This window comes from Lampris incognitus, chromosome 9, assembly GCF_029633865.1.
Source record: "Lampris incognitus isolate fLamInc1 chromosome 9, fLamInc1.hap2, whole genome shotgun sequence".
NCBI lineage: Eukaryota > Metazoa > Chordata > Actinopteri > Lampriformes > Lampridae > Lampris > Lampris incognitus.
Window position 1 is genome coordinate 12,797,572 of NC_079219.1, and position 16,351 is coordinate 12,813,922.

General features: G+C 43.5%; 1 protein-coding gene across 1 annotated transcript in view; it reads right to left on the bottom strand.

Annotated features, from left to right (window-relative positions):
* kmt2bb (lysine (K)-specific methyltransferase 2Bb) overlaps positions 1-16,351 on the bottom strand; it is a 62,469-nt gene that overhangs the window by 14,654 nt on the left and 31,464 nt on the right. Inside the window, 8 exon segments of the mRNA XM_056286177.1 lie at positions 638-896; positions 4,111-4,187; positions 4,373-4,483; positions 4,734-4,835; positions 5,985-6,169; positions 12,750-12,863; positions 13,037-13,154; positions 13,257-13,349. Of these exon segments, the coding sequence (XP_056142152.1) occupies positions 638-896; positions 4,111-4,187; positions 4,373-4,483; positions 4,734-4,835; positions 5,985-6,169; positions 12,750-12,863; positions 13,037-13,154; positions 13,257-13,349 (1,059 nt within the window).

Genomic DNA, 16,351 nt, shown 5'->3' on the forward strand with positions numbered 1-16,351 from the left:
AGTTTGGACGATCACATCACTAGATATAAGCAATAGAATCACTATGGGCCACACCTTAAATTTTGATTGACATGTTACTTTGAAATGGAATGACATATCAAAATTCTTTCGACAACTTTTTATTAGCATTGTCTGGATATGACACATACTAAATTTCATGCAAATCGGATGAACAGCCTCAGACTAGTTCATTTTACTTTTGGTTTTTTGAAAATGGCGAGAAATTTTGGCAGGCGGAAATTGACGGGAATGGGTGTGTTAGATTCGGGAGCTTCCAAGGAATCAGAGGAAAAAATTTCTCAAAATTTCCATACAGAACCCGAGATATGACCCAAAACGTAAATGTGCTTATTGTAGCGCCCCCTATAGGTGTGTCGAGGTAATATGACTTCTGTAAGATCGTTAAAAGGTCTGGAACCTACCTACCAAGTTTGGTGTCTGTGCAACGTATAGTTTTTGCTGCTCAGACACTTCTAGGGAAGAACTTTGCGGAAACAACAACAATAATAATAATCCTTAGAAAAACAATAGGGTTCCAGCAGCTATCGCTGCTTGGACCCCCCCCCCCCCCCAAAAAAAAGGCTTGAGAATGAACGGGAACTGAACAAAAACATTATTGCAATCTCCTTAAGACCACTTTCTCAACCTTCTCCCCTCTACATGCTGAATTACCTTTACATTTGAGCCTGAAGGCCTTGCTGGTCTTGAAGTGGTTCCTGCTAGTTGGCTCACTTGACAGAGGTGAGGCTGCCTCTTCTTGCTTCACCTCTAAGGCTTGCACATTGTCCTCCTGCAGCACTTCCAGAGGAGCCCTGGTCTGCACTTCCTCTCTGTCCTGCCACTGGGCATACACATGCTCAGAAGTAGGGGGCTGAATGGCTTGAGAAAGCATCCCCCTTTTGTAAAGAAAGAGAAAGCAACTTAATTTTCTTGTAAAAAAGTGATCATTGTTTTTCTAGGAAGCTTGGAAAAGATACAGTACTTGTAGTTTTCCGATGTGAAGCAGGACAAATTCAGCATGCACCACCAAAACCATTTTAATGCTGATTTTAAAATATGAATATGAACAAAACTCCCTTAAATGCCGACTTTAGCATCATTATTTTTCTTATTTTGTTTTATTATGCAATTCAGAAGCAGCAAAATGTAGGCTTATTAAAGTGTCCATGCTTATGGTTACAAATGTGTTCGAGCTCACAAATGAATGAGGTAAAATCCATTTATGAACAAACTAATTATCATCATAATTACCACATTTATTAGCAAACTATTAACACCCTGTTATATGACCACACTGCCAAAGCTTGTAGTTACTGAGGTGACTGAAAAAACAGAAGTGCTGGCTAGTGCTGCACGATTTGGTGAAAAAGTCATACTATGATTATTGTGGACAATATTGTGATTTGCGATTGTGATATAATAAACAAATTTATTCATATACAAATGATACAAATTTGTCATGTTGCTGCGACATGTAGCGACTTTAATTTTGCAGGTTTTACACAGTACCTCTTTCTGCTCAATATTGCTGAGCTTGAATCCAAGATATCGCCGTATAACAGAGGTTGCGGTTTTTTGTTTTGTTTTGTTTTTTGTTTTGTTTTTTTTGTTTGCCACCAGTTCATCAGTGTTAACGTGCCCGTTGTCATCAGTATCCATTTTTTTCTTCTTTCTGGTCTGCACACAGCACACAAGATAGTCATGTGACCATAGACTGCATACACTTCACTGCCTAAACAGAGAGTGATTGGTCACCTCTTAATAATGGGCGTAGATATGCAGACTGCACACAAACAGACGTTCACACATGCACATTTTATTACTTACTTAAATCCCAGCCTTATGTGGTTATATAATTGCACAAGCTGACATCGTGATTACGATTAGATTAACCATGCAGCACTAGTGCTGACCACATTTCTGCTGACCCAAATGACCAGTTTCTTCTTGTTAGGCAGGGTTGTTAGCGGATGAATTATGTACTGTGTAGGTAGTGGGAGATGAAGGAAATCATCAGCAGTATTTTTTTTTTTCACTTACAGATAAATTTTGTTTGTGGCAGATAAGGCTGTACCCGAATCAGAATTTTTTGATTCGAATCAGATTTGGCTGTTTAATACGAGGATTCGACTGTTGCCCTGCATGGCAGCCTCCTCCATCAGTGTATGAGCGTGTGCGTGAATGTGTGAATGTGAGGCATCCATTGTAAGGCATTTTGAGTGGTCGGTAGGCTAGAAAAGCGCTTTAAAAATGCAGTCCATTTACCATTTATTTGTTCCCTTTTTTTCTTTTATAAACTATCTGGCAATCAGAAAATCAATTGGCATAAATTTGAGTGATGACGTTGACCGCATTAACAGTCAAATGCAACAGAGTCATGGGAACATATTTTTGAGCATTTAAAAATCAATAAAAGACAGCTGCGTATAATGCAAGATTTGAATTGCAGCCTAACTGAATTGCCTGTCAGGCTACCACATGGATTTGTCAGAATGAGACAGGCAGCACACATGTATTTCTGTTTACATCAAGCTCACATAGCACTATTTTTCCCACAGTGCACGCACAACTGCTGCCGTGGGCTATGCACCACAAATTGTGATCGCTCACTCACTAATAGACGACCTGAGAGGGACATTTAGTACGATGCGCCGTGGGTCTGGATGGTTTCGTGCTTGTTTTATTTCACTTCAAACATTAAAAACAATGTGTAAATGAATAAACGAAAGTTTAAAATAAATTCACGGCACTGTTCACTATGAAATAACTGACATCTCTTCCTCAACAGGATAGGCCTTCTTCATTTCTCTTTAATCATCTCATCTCATCATCAGCCGCTTCTCCAGGGTCGGGTCGCGGTGGCAGCAAGCTAAGTAGGGCACTCCAGACGTCCCTCTCCCAGGCAACGCCCTCCAACTCCTCCTGGGGGATCCCAAGGCGTTCCCAGGCCAGATTGGACATGTAGTCCCTCCAGCGAGTTCTGGGTCTACCCCAGGGTCTCCTCCCAGTTGGACGTACCTGGAAAACCTCCAAAGGAAGGTGCCCAAGAGGCATCCAAACCAGATGCCCAAACCACCTCAACTAGCTCCTTTCGACGCGAAGGAGCAGCGGCTCTACTCCAAACTCCCTCCGGATGTCCGAGCTCCTCACACTATCTCTAAGGCTGAGCTCAGACACCCTACGGAGGAAACTCATTTCAGCCATTTGTATCCACGATCTCACCCTTTCAGTCACTACTCAAAGCTCATGATCATAGGTGAGGGTTGGAACGAAGATTGTCTGGTAAATTGAGAGCTTTGCCTTCTGACTCAGCTCCCTCTTCACCACAATGGTCCGGTACAACGTCCGCATTTCTGGTGATGCTGCACCAATCCGCCTCTCAATCTCCCGCTCCATCCTACCCTCACTCGTGAACAAGACCCCGAGATACTTGAACTCCTTCACTTGAGGAAACAACTCATCCCTTTAAACATCTCTTTAAACATAAAAAACTAACCAATAACTGTTAACAAGAATAAATTAAATGAAATTATTTAGGTTTCATAATTATTTTTAGATGAAAATAAAAACAGTAGGCCTAAAATGTTTAAATAAATTCACAACATTGTCTGTTTTGAAATGTTCGATGTTGAATGGGTAAGCGAATTCTTGCTTACAGAGTTTGCATTTAACATTGTTAGTTTTGTCCTTCAAAAGTTTGAACTGCTGCTGTAATTAGACATCTTCTGAGACAAGGTTATAGATAGTCTAGTTTACCAACTACATGGCCTCAGGTTTCAGCTTCTCTCACCAGTTAACCACCAGTGCATGTCACATGATTTTTTTTGTTAGCAAGCGCACTCGCCATGCTCAAATATATTTATGATTCCCCTTATTTACAATTCCTCAGTGAAATGTTATCCCTGTGCATTTTTTCGTAATTTTTGTAGGCTTATGTCTATTTTATCCTGTTATTATAATGCACTGACTGACCAAAAAAAAAAAGAAGGTTGGCTCGACTTGAAGAATTTCCAATTGACCGAAGTGTCACCGACGGATGATCTGACCCATCAACTTTCAGGGTTAGGGTTTCTTTAAGACTGGGTGAAGATTGTCTTATCTGTTACTCACATGGGTAAGTCTTTGGTGCAAGGATCCCACACTTTTGGATCTTGGCTGTTGAACCAATTGAATACTTCTTCCAGAAGCTAAACAAACAAATCACAGTGAATACATCTGATTAATGCTTAGTCAACTGCACTGTAATTTTATTACCTCATGTCACAAGCAAAGAAATCTTAGCATTTCTTTGCTTGTGACATTGTTAAAACATCACATTTTGTCAGATGTTCAAAGAATATGTTTCTAATGATATTTTGTCTTAAGTTAATACCTTTAAGTAGTAAGAGCGCGCCAGGGCAGTGGGTCTCTCCTCTTCCGGAAGATTCTCCTCCTGCTCAAGCCTCTTCCGCACCACTTGAACCACATCCTCATGGAAGGTTTTCTATACCCCAAATAGAATTGTTGTACACAAAACATGTCCTTTAACACAGCATGCTGAGACTACATAATGAAATGCCGCAGACGAAAAAGATGTGAATGACATGCAAATCATGACACACAAATTTCTATACAGCAGCTAGAAATTAAAGCCTGACTGGGGCTTTCACATATGTTTGAGCACTGACTGAACAGGGGTCAAGAAATAGAAGAATGCCACTTTTCAGATATATAATGAGAAATCGTAGACTTACCAATGTAGTGTAAAGGCCTTTGTCAAACTTCTTGCCCACAGCTCGGAGGTCACAGGCTGGCTGGCCCTCTATTCCACTATCTGGGTCCACGGAGTTTTCACACTGCAGTGTACAACAAAAATATATCCAACATGTGACCGCTTAATCAACAGCAGGAGATTTCTGAAAAATTAAGAGATACTTGCATCAAAATCCGACTTTTCCTGTTGTTAATCGATGTAAGGCATGTGGATGCGATTGATGAGACAAATGGTAGCCCTAAAATCACAATTATGGCCAGACGAAAGATATCAGCGGCCAAGTAAATGATTTCAAGTTGGCGAAAATGTGGTAACTTGCCGCATCACGAATTACCATTAGCATAGAGGGCGTGTCCATAGCAGGACGCCATAAAAGCGGAGACACACCCTTTTCTTCCCCCCCTACTTCCTAGCTAGTTCGAGTTGAAGTTGGTTTTGCTGAGAATTTATCATAGATCTTGCCAGAACACACGGCTAGTATATTCAGGGGTTCCACTTTGTTGGCTAATAAATTATAGTAATTCTCTCTGGACCAAGCGGAGCTGCGAGAGCACTACAACCTGCCATGTTCAATATACTATTATTGTGTGACTCGGTTTTGCTGTGTATTTGAATGTATTCAATAGTAACGTCACTTTAGACAGACAAACAAGCTAACTTAGGTAGGTATCGTTAAGCTTTACCATTCGGTTGCATCCCCAGTCCTCTCCTCGTGAACACGTTGCTCAACCAATACAGCTGGGGCTACTGCTGCGGCTGCTGCCCAGTGGCTCCAAGGAATATGGCTGTATTGGCTGAGCAACATATTTGTGAGGGGAGTAGTCAACTTCCACTGAGAAACAGGAATCGTCTTCCAGTTCCACACCGTCAACCTCAAAGCTGCTGTCGGTGGTCTCGTCACTCGCCTTTTTTTTTGTTTTGTAAAGTGACGACAGAACAGGAAGGGGGCTGTCACCAGTGAATTTCTCCATTTTCTATGGCACGTGGCAAGCAGTTTAGCCCGTGTTCAGCCCACCCAGCCACACCCACACGACAACCCTGAATTTCAGTAGCCAATAGCTATGAAATCATAAAACCACACCTACCTTTCGGGTTGTAATTCAAACCACCTGTGTTAAAAATGTGCTCAGAAACAGCGCAAAAGTATCTCTTTAAAGCAAACAAAGCTTCACTGAACATTTACTATATACATATATATTAAAAAAAATTGAGGAGGTACATTCCCTCTTACCTGTGAACAGGTGACAAGATGCTGAGTAAGGGTGGAGGACAGCAGACAAGCCAGAACCTTTTCCACCCCAGCCCTGAGTTCAATGTACAGCAGCTCCCTCCAGGCACTGGGCTGGGTCAGACTGCATGGTCGACATGAGTACACAACACTTTCTGGCAAGCTTGACAGTATCTCATACAAGTCATCTGGAAAAGTTGGGACAGGAAAGGGTGTTTTGCCAGTATACGTTTGGTAAAATTTATTTACCAAACTTTGGTAAACGCAATTTACAGTGATTGCGTTTTGATGAAATAGTTTGAATCTTATTCAAAACCAGTCAACTGACATTATCTATTGCAAAACCTTAGTTCTACTGGGCAGCTCTCATGTTTGGGTGTCTTTAAGTGAATCATTATGAGACACTTAAGTGCTACAAAAGATTTATGCTTAGCAAACCATCCCTGACTGAACAATGCCTAAAATGGCATTGCAAAATTTAGTTGTTCACATCCGTTTGTTTGTTGCCTACCTTCTGGGGAACAAAGTTAAAAGCATACAGTATTACAATTTCTGTTAAAGATCAGCTTTCAGTTAGATATTAACATCGTTTCTGAATATGGCAAAACCATGAGAAAGTTACAAAATCGGACATACCAAAGTAGGCAATTCGCACTTGTTTATATGCATGTGGGCAGCAAAGAATGTATTACAAATGATGTCTTAAGTTTGTGTGGAAATGACTAGATTTACCACATCTCTGGCAGATGTTTACTCTTTTTTTCAAGTCCAAGCCAAACAAAACCCAGTTTTTTTTTTTACTTGGACTAGGTTATCTCTTTTTACCAGAATGCAATACACAAGTATTGAAAAACTCCACAAAGTACAGCGTGGGAATGCCTCAGTCGCAATCCTAACTTAAGTTCTCTAGCGAGCACTGAACTCTTAGGTGTTGCCATTGGCTCTCCTTGAAAGCAATTGCACTTCTAACCTACTTTCTTCTATGACTCTGCCTGTGTTGTGTTTGGGCTCTCTTTCTTATCTACTCCTTTCTGAGCAAGTTTCCCTTTGGCTGGAGATAACAGGATGATGTGAGGGACAAAGGCTTCTGTAAACTCCACATCCTCTGTTGTTCCCACTGACGTAAGCCCTGACCTAGTCGGCACACATCCGCCTTTAGTTTTGGGTTTGTGCCTGTTTCCATCCCATCTGTGACCACCCCGGACATGTATAATCACCACTGTGCACTTCCTTTTTATCTGTTTTCATGTTATGGCTACAACCATAACTATTTTTTTTCCCAAGGCTCTGTGGAACCCAGCTGGTGATGATGCATGGGGCCATGCTGCTACAGTGCCTTGCAAAAGTATTCAACCCCTTGACAGTCACAGTCATCACTAATTTCTGGATTATAAAAGATACTCCCCATTTGTTATTTTTGTGAACTCATGAGTTCTAGCAGCATGTTCCCAAAGCCAAAACAAGTTATGTTTCGCAGACTTTAAAAAAAAAAATTAAAAACTAAAATATAGCGCTTGTATAAGTATTCAACTCCCACATATCAATATTTTGTAGAGTACAAGAGGAGAATAATAGAGTACCTACAGAAACTACAGAAAGGAGGAACCATTGATCGGATACAATACCACTGTCTCTACCCACAAGATAACATTCCATGCATATATGGACTCCCTAAGATCCATAAAGATGGAACCCCCCTCAGGCCCATCGTCAGCAGCATAAACTCGGTCACGTACAACATTGCCAAACATATAGCCAACATCTTGACCCCTTTAGTGGGCGAAACACCTCACCATATCCAAAACTCCATTGACTTCGTGGACAAGGTCCAAGGCGTAAAACTGGAACCGGATGAAACCATGGTATCCTACGACGTGACCTCGTTATTCACCTGCATCCCAACCATGGAGGCTTTGGAAACTGTGAGGCAACGTTTGCTACGGGATGACATCCTCCACAATAGGACCAACCTCAGCCCAGATCAGATTTGCCAACTACTGGACCTTTGCCTGAACACTACATATTTCCAATTCAGGGGCCAGTTTTACAGACAGAAACACAGCTGTGCAATGGGCTCACCAGTATCGCCCATTGTGCCCAACTTATATATGGAAGAGGTAGAACACAGGGCCCTGAACTCCTTCAGAGGAACACCTTCGAGCCACTGGTTCAGATATGTGGACGACACATGGGTCAAAATCCAAACACAAGAGGTGTAAGCGTTTACCAAACACATCAACTCAGTGGACAAGAACATTAAGTTCACAAGGGAAGACGTAAAGAACAACAGTTTGCCCTTCTTGGACTGTGATGTCCACATTGGGGAAGACAGCAGCCTCCACATTGGGGTTTACAGGAAACCTACACACACAGACCAATATCTACTTTTCGACTCACACCACCCTCTGGAACACAAACTGAGCATCATCAGAACTTTGCAACACAGAGCTGACAATGTGCCCAGCAGCACTCAGGCCCAACGAGATGAACACAAACACCTGAGGGGAGCTTTAAAAACCTGCGGCTACCCCAGTTGGACCTTTGTGAAAACTGCAACACGTTCCAAAAAGACCAACCAGGTGAGCGACAAGGAGAAAAGGAACAGAAGGAATAGCACAGTCATCCCGTATGTTTCTGGGGTCTCCGAGAAACTCAGGAGAATTTTCAACAAACACCGCATCCCGGTATACTTCAAACCCAGCAACACACTCCGACAAAGACTGGTTCATCCCAAAGACCGTGTATCACACACCCAAAAAAGCAATCTGGTGTATGCTGTACAATTAAATGAGGATTGCACTGACCTATACATAGGAGAAACCAAACAACCACTACGCAAACGGATGGCCCAACACAGAAGGCCAAACTCCTCAGGATAAGACTCAGCAGTCTATCTACACCTAAAGGAGAAGACACACTCCTTCGAGGACAGCAACGTACACATTTTGGACAGAGAAGATAGATGGTTTGAAAGAGGTGTGAAGGAAGCCATCTATGCGAAACTGGAAAAACCATCCCTCAACAGAGGAGAAGGTCTGTGACACCACCTATCTTCCACTTACAATGCCATCCTTTCATCTCTACCCAGGAGACTCAAGAAGCCTAGCCTCCAAGAACAACAGTCGGTCACTAACGGCCCCAACGACTCTCATGACCACTGAATAATGAAGTCGAAACTAACACCCCCAACAACCGTCGCTGCTAAACAAATGCAAATCAATAGCTCCAATGGCGATGGGCGCGGCTGGACATCGGAGCACAGGAGAGCCACGCATATCAACAGCTCCGATAACGACGGGCGCGGCCAAACATCGGTACACAAAAGAGCCACTCATATCTATGGCTCTGGATGAATGAGAACATTCACAGACACTTTGTAGAGTACCCTTTTACTGCAATAAAAGCCACGATTCTCTTGGGGTAAGTATGTACAAGCTTTGCACATTCTTCTGGAGCAATTTTTGCCCATTCTTCTTGGCAGAATTTGTACAGGTCTTACAGGTTGGTGGGATGGCGCCTCTGGACTGCGATTTTCAGTCTGTGCCACAGATTTTTAATGGGGTTGAGGTCCAGACTTGGCCACTCCAAAACGTTCACCTTTTTGTTGCTGAGCCACGTCATTGTTTCTTTAAAAGTTGTTGCTTTTTTCTTTTTTTTTCTTAGAGGTCCTTCAAAATCTGCCAGACAATGCTCCGGATATGGTATGAGTCTGTGGTGGTCAGTGGTCTCCTGTTTGCTGTTGTGTGTTGGGGCAGCAGGTTGAGGGTAGCGGATGCAAACAGGCTCAATAAACCGATCCGCAAGGCCGGTGACATTGTGGGGGTGGAACTGGATTCTCTGGTGGTGGTTTCTGAGAGGAGGACACTGTTGAAATTATATGCCATCATGGACAATGTCTCTCACCCACTCCATGACGTGCTGGTCGAGCACAGAAGTACTTTTAGTGATAGACTCATTCTGCCGAAATGCACTACAGCACACCACAGGAGGTCAGTCCTGCCTGTGGCCATCAAACTTTACAACTCCTCCCTCAGACTGTCAGACACTCTGAGTTAATGGTCATTAGACTGACCCTTCGACTTGTTCTACCCTGCTGGGTGTTTGTTTGTGCGGTTTGCTTCATGCTGCGGTAGTGCAGTATAGATATGGTGTTATGTGAACATAGGTTTATATATTTTGTTCTTATTTCTATTTCTTATTTTATCTTTTATATCTATTTGTTTCTGTTTTTCTGGTTTCTATTTTCTTTTCTTGTTAGTTTTTTCTTTACTAAAGTGTGAGTGTCTGTAAGAGGACCAAATTTCCCCTCGGGGATGAATTAAGTATCCTGATTCTGATTTAGCCCTTTGCTTAGGATCATCGTCCTGCTGGAAGGTGAACCTTCTCCCAAGCTTCAGTTTTATGGCAGACTGCAACAGGTTTTCTTCCAATATTTCCCTGTATTTAGCTCCATCCATTCTTCCCTCAATTTGAACAAGGTTCCCAGTGCCTGCAAATGAAAAGCAACGCCATAGCATTATGCCGCCGCCGCCATGCTTCACTGTAGGGAGGGTGACTTTCAGGGCACGAGCAGTGTTAGGTTTGCATCACACATAATGCTTTAAGTTTTGGCCAAAAAGCTCAACTTTCGTCTCATCTGACCACAAAACCTTTATCCACATCCTAACTGGGTCTCTCATGTTTGGTAGCAAACTCCAAGCATGCTTTTATATGCATAGTTTTGAGCAACGGCTTCTTTCTTGCCACCCTCCCATACAGGTCAGATTTATGGAGAGCCCATGATATGGTTGACTCATGCACATTTAATCCAGTTTCAGCCACTGACCTCTGGAACTCCTTCAAAGTGATTGCAGGATCATCTGTGGCTTTCCTCACCAGCCCATGTCTTGCTCGGATACTTAGCTTTGAGGAATGATCTGTCCTACAAAGCGTCTGGGTGGTGTGATACAGCTTCCACTTTCTGACAATGGATCCAACAGTGTTCCATGTGACATCCAAACACTTGGATATTGTTTTGTATCCCTTTCCTGCCTTCTGCATTTTAATCACTTTGTCTCTTACTTCAGTATTACGCTCCTTTGTCTTAATTTTCTGATGGAGTTCATGCCCAGCAAATGAACTTTACACAGAGTGCTTTTTATACCGATAAACGAGACCGTTACTTTAATATTTTACAGGTGCACACTAATTATAACCATTTGTGTTTACCAGAGTTGTTTGAAGAATAATTTGTCATTTGTGTAAACTTGGATTTATCAGCGCACAAAGGGTTGAATACTTATGCAAGCACTATATCTTGGTTTTTAATTAATTACATTTTTAATTTTAATTGATTTAATTTTAGTTTTTAATTAATGTGTGTCTGACATTCTTGTGTAAGAAGTCGGGTTGTTGTGAAGCGTCTAGTATGTTGGTGTAGTGTTCTGTCTGTCACATCTCACTCTCAACCTTAACCGCTGGCTAGCAGAAATTCGAACAGGAGAGCCGAGTTCTCCCTGCCAGTACATAGCCTCTCCAACAGCAAGCCCTACGTAGTGCCTCCTCATGGCGACACTCGGTAACTGGGTACACCTTGGACCCTGGCTGAACTACAAGGGACTTGGAGGAGGTCTGGCCCCTAGACCTGCGGTACGCAGGCCCACCGGTGTGTGGATATTCCCTGATGCCCACGAACCAGCTCCCCAGCTATGGGGGGCTGGTTCCTCGAGTGAGGACTAGGCTATGGGAGTAAACCCCTACAGAAAATCAATGTCTACAGTGCTGTTGTTTTTTGTTTTTCTTGCCCTTTTGTATCTGTTTAAGTCGGAGTACTGCTGGCGTCGTGTGTGGCTGCCGCTTCTCCCTCTTGTAGCCCCCCCCCCCCTTCGCATCCACCCCTGTATGTCTGTGTTATGTTCATCTGTTGTCTTATTTCACCGTCGTTTATTGTTAAATGATTTTGAGTGTTAGAAAAGCGCTGTATAAGTTTGATTTATTATTATTATTATTATTATTATTATTATTATTAATTCATTAATAAAAAGTCAGCGAAACAGAACTTATTTTGGCTTTGGGAACATGCTGTTAGAGATTATGGGTTCACAAAAAATAATATTGTTCAGGACCAGATGTGTGAGTATCTTTTATAATCCAGACATTAGTGATGACTGTCAAGGGGGTTGAATGTTTTTGCAAGGTACTGTATGTGTCAGCGACTAAGGGGGATGCTTGATATCTCAATTTTGTTATTGTATTGTGTCACTATGACAATGTTTTGTCATTAAGCGATGTCGTTGAGTGTTTGCTTGTAAATCTTAGACAACCCTGTCTACTGTGCCAGATCAACACCTATCGCAAGCCTATTTGTCCTGAAAGAGGGATCCCTTCAATGATACTCTCTCTGAGATTTCTACCATCCCCGCCCCCCCGATAAGGTTTTTCAGTGAAGTTTGCCCTAAACCAAATTGAGGGTTAAAGGGTGGATGCACTGTACATTGTCAATTACAGTATTTATATGTTTTGGAGAATACAATGGGAAAATGGTGTGAACATAAAGCCCTCTCAGGCCATCGCTGTGATTTAGGGCTAAACACTAACCTTGACTTGATATCACCATGTAAAATCTGATAACATGGCATTGCTGTCCAAGGTTTATTAGAAAACATTCACCACTGTTATTCCTTCTTTTTCACTTCTTATTCCCTCTCGATAGCATTTCCTCCCCATTTACTGTTTGCTTCCCAAATTGGGGAAGAACCTATACCATCAGAAACCTAGGGAAAATACTACCTGTTAGGTCTTCACACTTGGCATGCACCCAATGGTTACAACTTCCACACTGCATCATCTGGCTGTCATAATCATTGTCCTCATAGCACTTGAAGCAGATTGGACAGTAGTTGCCTTAAGAGGGAGAGAGAGAGGAGGTTAAAAAGGAAGAAAAAAAATCTACTTCATTTATCACTAATCTTAAATGTTTGTCAAGTTTAATATTTAATTGTCTAGCCAAGCATGATGACCCAATGAATCACATGATGGAAATCCAAATGCGCTGTCATATTTAGCACTTCCCTCACCCTGGTCAAAGAGGTTTGAGCAGTCTGGACAGAGCCCTTTATCGTGATTCCAGTCGGTGTCCCAACTCTTCCCTGGTGTGACCCCACAGCTTTTGCACCTGATGCATGTCATACACATCTACAGACACATATATAGAGGCATCAGCAATAAGTGTAAATCAAACTCTGTGTGTCTCAAGTAATCTTAAATGTATTCCTGCTTTGATGGAGTTGAACTTACCCAAGCCTTCCTCTTCTTGTTATGTTTGGGATAGTTGGGTCCCAAACAGGAAGCATGATAACAATTCTGGCAACGCTCACACTCCAACAACGGCTAAGGACAAAAGGAAACTTATTAACGAATCTACTTAAAATCATAATCCTTAATATTTAAATACGAACACTTCTTTTTAAAACATTCTATTGCTGGTGTATGTAGCTTATCCTTAAGTATCCAAATCATTAATGTTTTAGTGACTGCTCATGTTCACAGTAAATGTCAGGTCAGATTTTCAGATTTTCCCCTCCGAGAATCGCCACCTTAACGCGGTGGAGGGGTTTGGGTGTCCCGGTAATCCTGGGAGCTGTATTGTTGGGGACAATAGCTCCTGGTAGGGTCTCCCAAGGCAAATTGGTCCTAGGGGAGGGGCCAGACTAACAGCGATTCCCAAGAAATCCAATGAAAGTACACCAGCAGAGCTACACCACCTCACCCGGAAAAGGGAAACCGGGGCCACCTCCTGGAGCCAGACCTGGGAAGGGAGCTTGCTGGTGAGTGTCTGGTGGCCTGGTCTTGGCCCATGGGCTGGCCAGGCCCAGCCTGAAAAAACAACATGGAGCCACCACACGTGGGGGATGAACATTGGGGTAGGGTGCAATGCAGGCCGGGCAGCAAGCAAAGGCAGGGACCGGGGCGAGCTGACTTCTGGCATCGCAGATTGGTCCTCGGGACATGGAATATCACCTCTTTGGCAGGGAAGGACCCTGAGCTAGTGCAGGAGGTAGAGTCATACCAAGTAGATGTAGTTAGGCTCACCTCCACACATAGCTTGGGCTCTGGTACAAAATTCCTGGAGAGGGGCTGGACTCTACTTTTCCAGAGTTGGCCAAGGTGACAGGCGCCCGGCAGGTGTGGGGATAATCACAAGTCCCCGGTTGAGCGCCGCCATGTTGGGAGTTCTCCCCGGGGAATGAGAGGGTTGCCTCTATACGACTGCGAGTCGCTGGGGGGAAGGCTCTGCGGTTGTGTGTGCTTATACACCGAATAGCAGTTTGGAGTATCTGGCCTTCTTGGAGTCTCTGGGTGGTGTCCTGGATAGGGTTCCGCCTGGGGACTCTATAGTTCTGCTGGGGGACTTGAATGCTCACGTGGGCAACAATGGAGAAACCTGGAGGGGCGTGATTGGGAAGAACGGCCTCCCGGATCTGAACCCGAGTGGTGCCTTGTTATTGGACTTATGTGCGAGTCATGGATTGGCCATAACAAACACCATGTTCGAACATAAGGTAGTTTATAAGTGTACTTGGTACCAGAACACCTTAGGCCGAAGATTGACGATAGACTTTGTGGTTGTATCATCAGATCTGTGACGGTATGTTTTGGACACTCGGGTGCAGAGAGGAGCAGAGCTGTCAACTGATCACCACCTGGTGGTGAGTTGAATCAGAGGGCGGGTAAGGTTGCCGGACAGACCTGGCAAACCCAAACGTGTAGTAAAGGTGAACTGGGAATGTCTGGTGGAGACCCCTGTCTGTGAGGTCTTCAACTCCCAACTCCAGAAGAAGTTCTCGTGTATCCCGAGGGAGGCTGGGGACATGGAGTCTGACTGGGCCATGTTCGAAGCCTCTATTGTAGATGTGGGAGGTAGAAGCTGTGGTCATAAGGTCATCGGTGCTTGTCGAGGTGGCAACCTAAGAACCCACTGGTGGACACTGGCGGTGAGGGAAGCTGTCAGGCTGAAGGAGGAGGCCTTTTGGGCTTGGTTGGCCCAGAGGTCTCCTCAAGCAGCAGACAGGGACCAGGAGGCCAGAAGGGCTGCAGCTTTGGCGGTCACGGAAGCAAAAACTCAGGTGTGGGAGGAGTTCGGCGAGGCTGTGGAGGAGGACTTTCGGTTGGCCTCAAGGAAGTTCTGGCAAACAATCCAGCAACTCAGGGAGGGGAAGCAGGGCTTGACTCAGACTGTGTTCAGCCAGGGAGGGGAACCGTTGACCCGGACGGGGGATGTTGTCGGGCAGTGGAAAGAACACTTTGAGGAGTTTCTGAAACCGGGTAACACGTCCTCAGTGGAGGAGGTAGAGTCTGAAGACTCAGGGGAAGCCCCACCCATATCCCTGGCAGAGGTCTCTGAGGTAGTTAAGATGCTCCTCGGTGGCAAGGCGCCGAGTGTGAATGAGAGTCGCCCTGATCTGCAAAAAGTTGTGCATGCTTGTATCTTTTCTCGGCTTGACTATTGTAATGCACTAAACTCTGGTATCAGCAAGGGCTCCCTCCATCTGCAGTTGGTACAAATTGCCGCTGCTCGGCTCATTACCAGGACAAGCAGGCATGACTATACCACTCCTGTACTTGCCTCTCTACACTAGCTCCCTGTTATATTTCAAATTGATTTTAAAATTTTACTGCTCACTTTTAGGCCTTTAAATGGTCTTGCTCCTTCATATATTTGTGATTTATTGACTTGGTATGTCCCCCCTCGACCATTAAGATCTGCAGATGGGGCCCTGTTAGTTATTCCCAGGTGTCGATTTGTTACAAAGGGTGATCGGGCTTTTGCTGCTGGAGCCCCCACACTTTGGAACTCTCTTCCTGCTGAACTAAGACAAACCAAGTCTCTAGCTTCTTTTGAATTTCGTCTTAAAACTTTTCTTTTTATGAAAGCTTTTACAAATGTTTGATATTTGTTTTTATTTATACTGTTTTTATTTTTACTCTTACTTATTTGGTCTTATTTTTGCCTTGTTACCCAATTTCCCCTCGGGGATGAATAAAGTATTCTGATTCTGATTCTGATTGTCTGGCTTATTTTTTTTGTGACACACTTTGTAACATTGTTTTAAAAAAGTGCTGTATAAATAAAATTATTATTATATCACAGTCGAGTATTGTTATCACCTAAACAATTCAGTTATTTTCTTCCTGAGCTTGTTAAATGATGAGTGTATATATTTTGGGGACATTAGTCACATTAATCATTCATTGTTTTTTTTTTGCCCTTTTGTATCTTATTAAGTCGGAGAGTACTGCTGGCGTCGTGTATGGCTGCCGCTTCTCCCTCTCATAGCCCCCCCCCCTTCCCATCCACCCCTGTATGTCTGTGTTATGTTTATCTGTTGTCT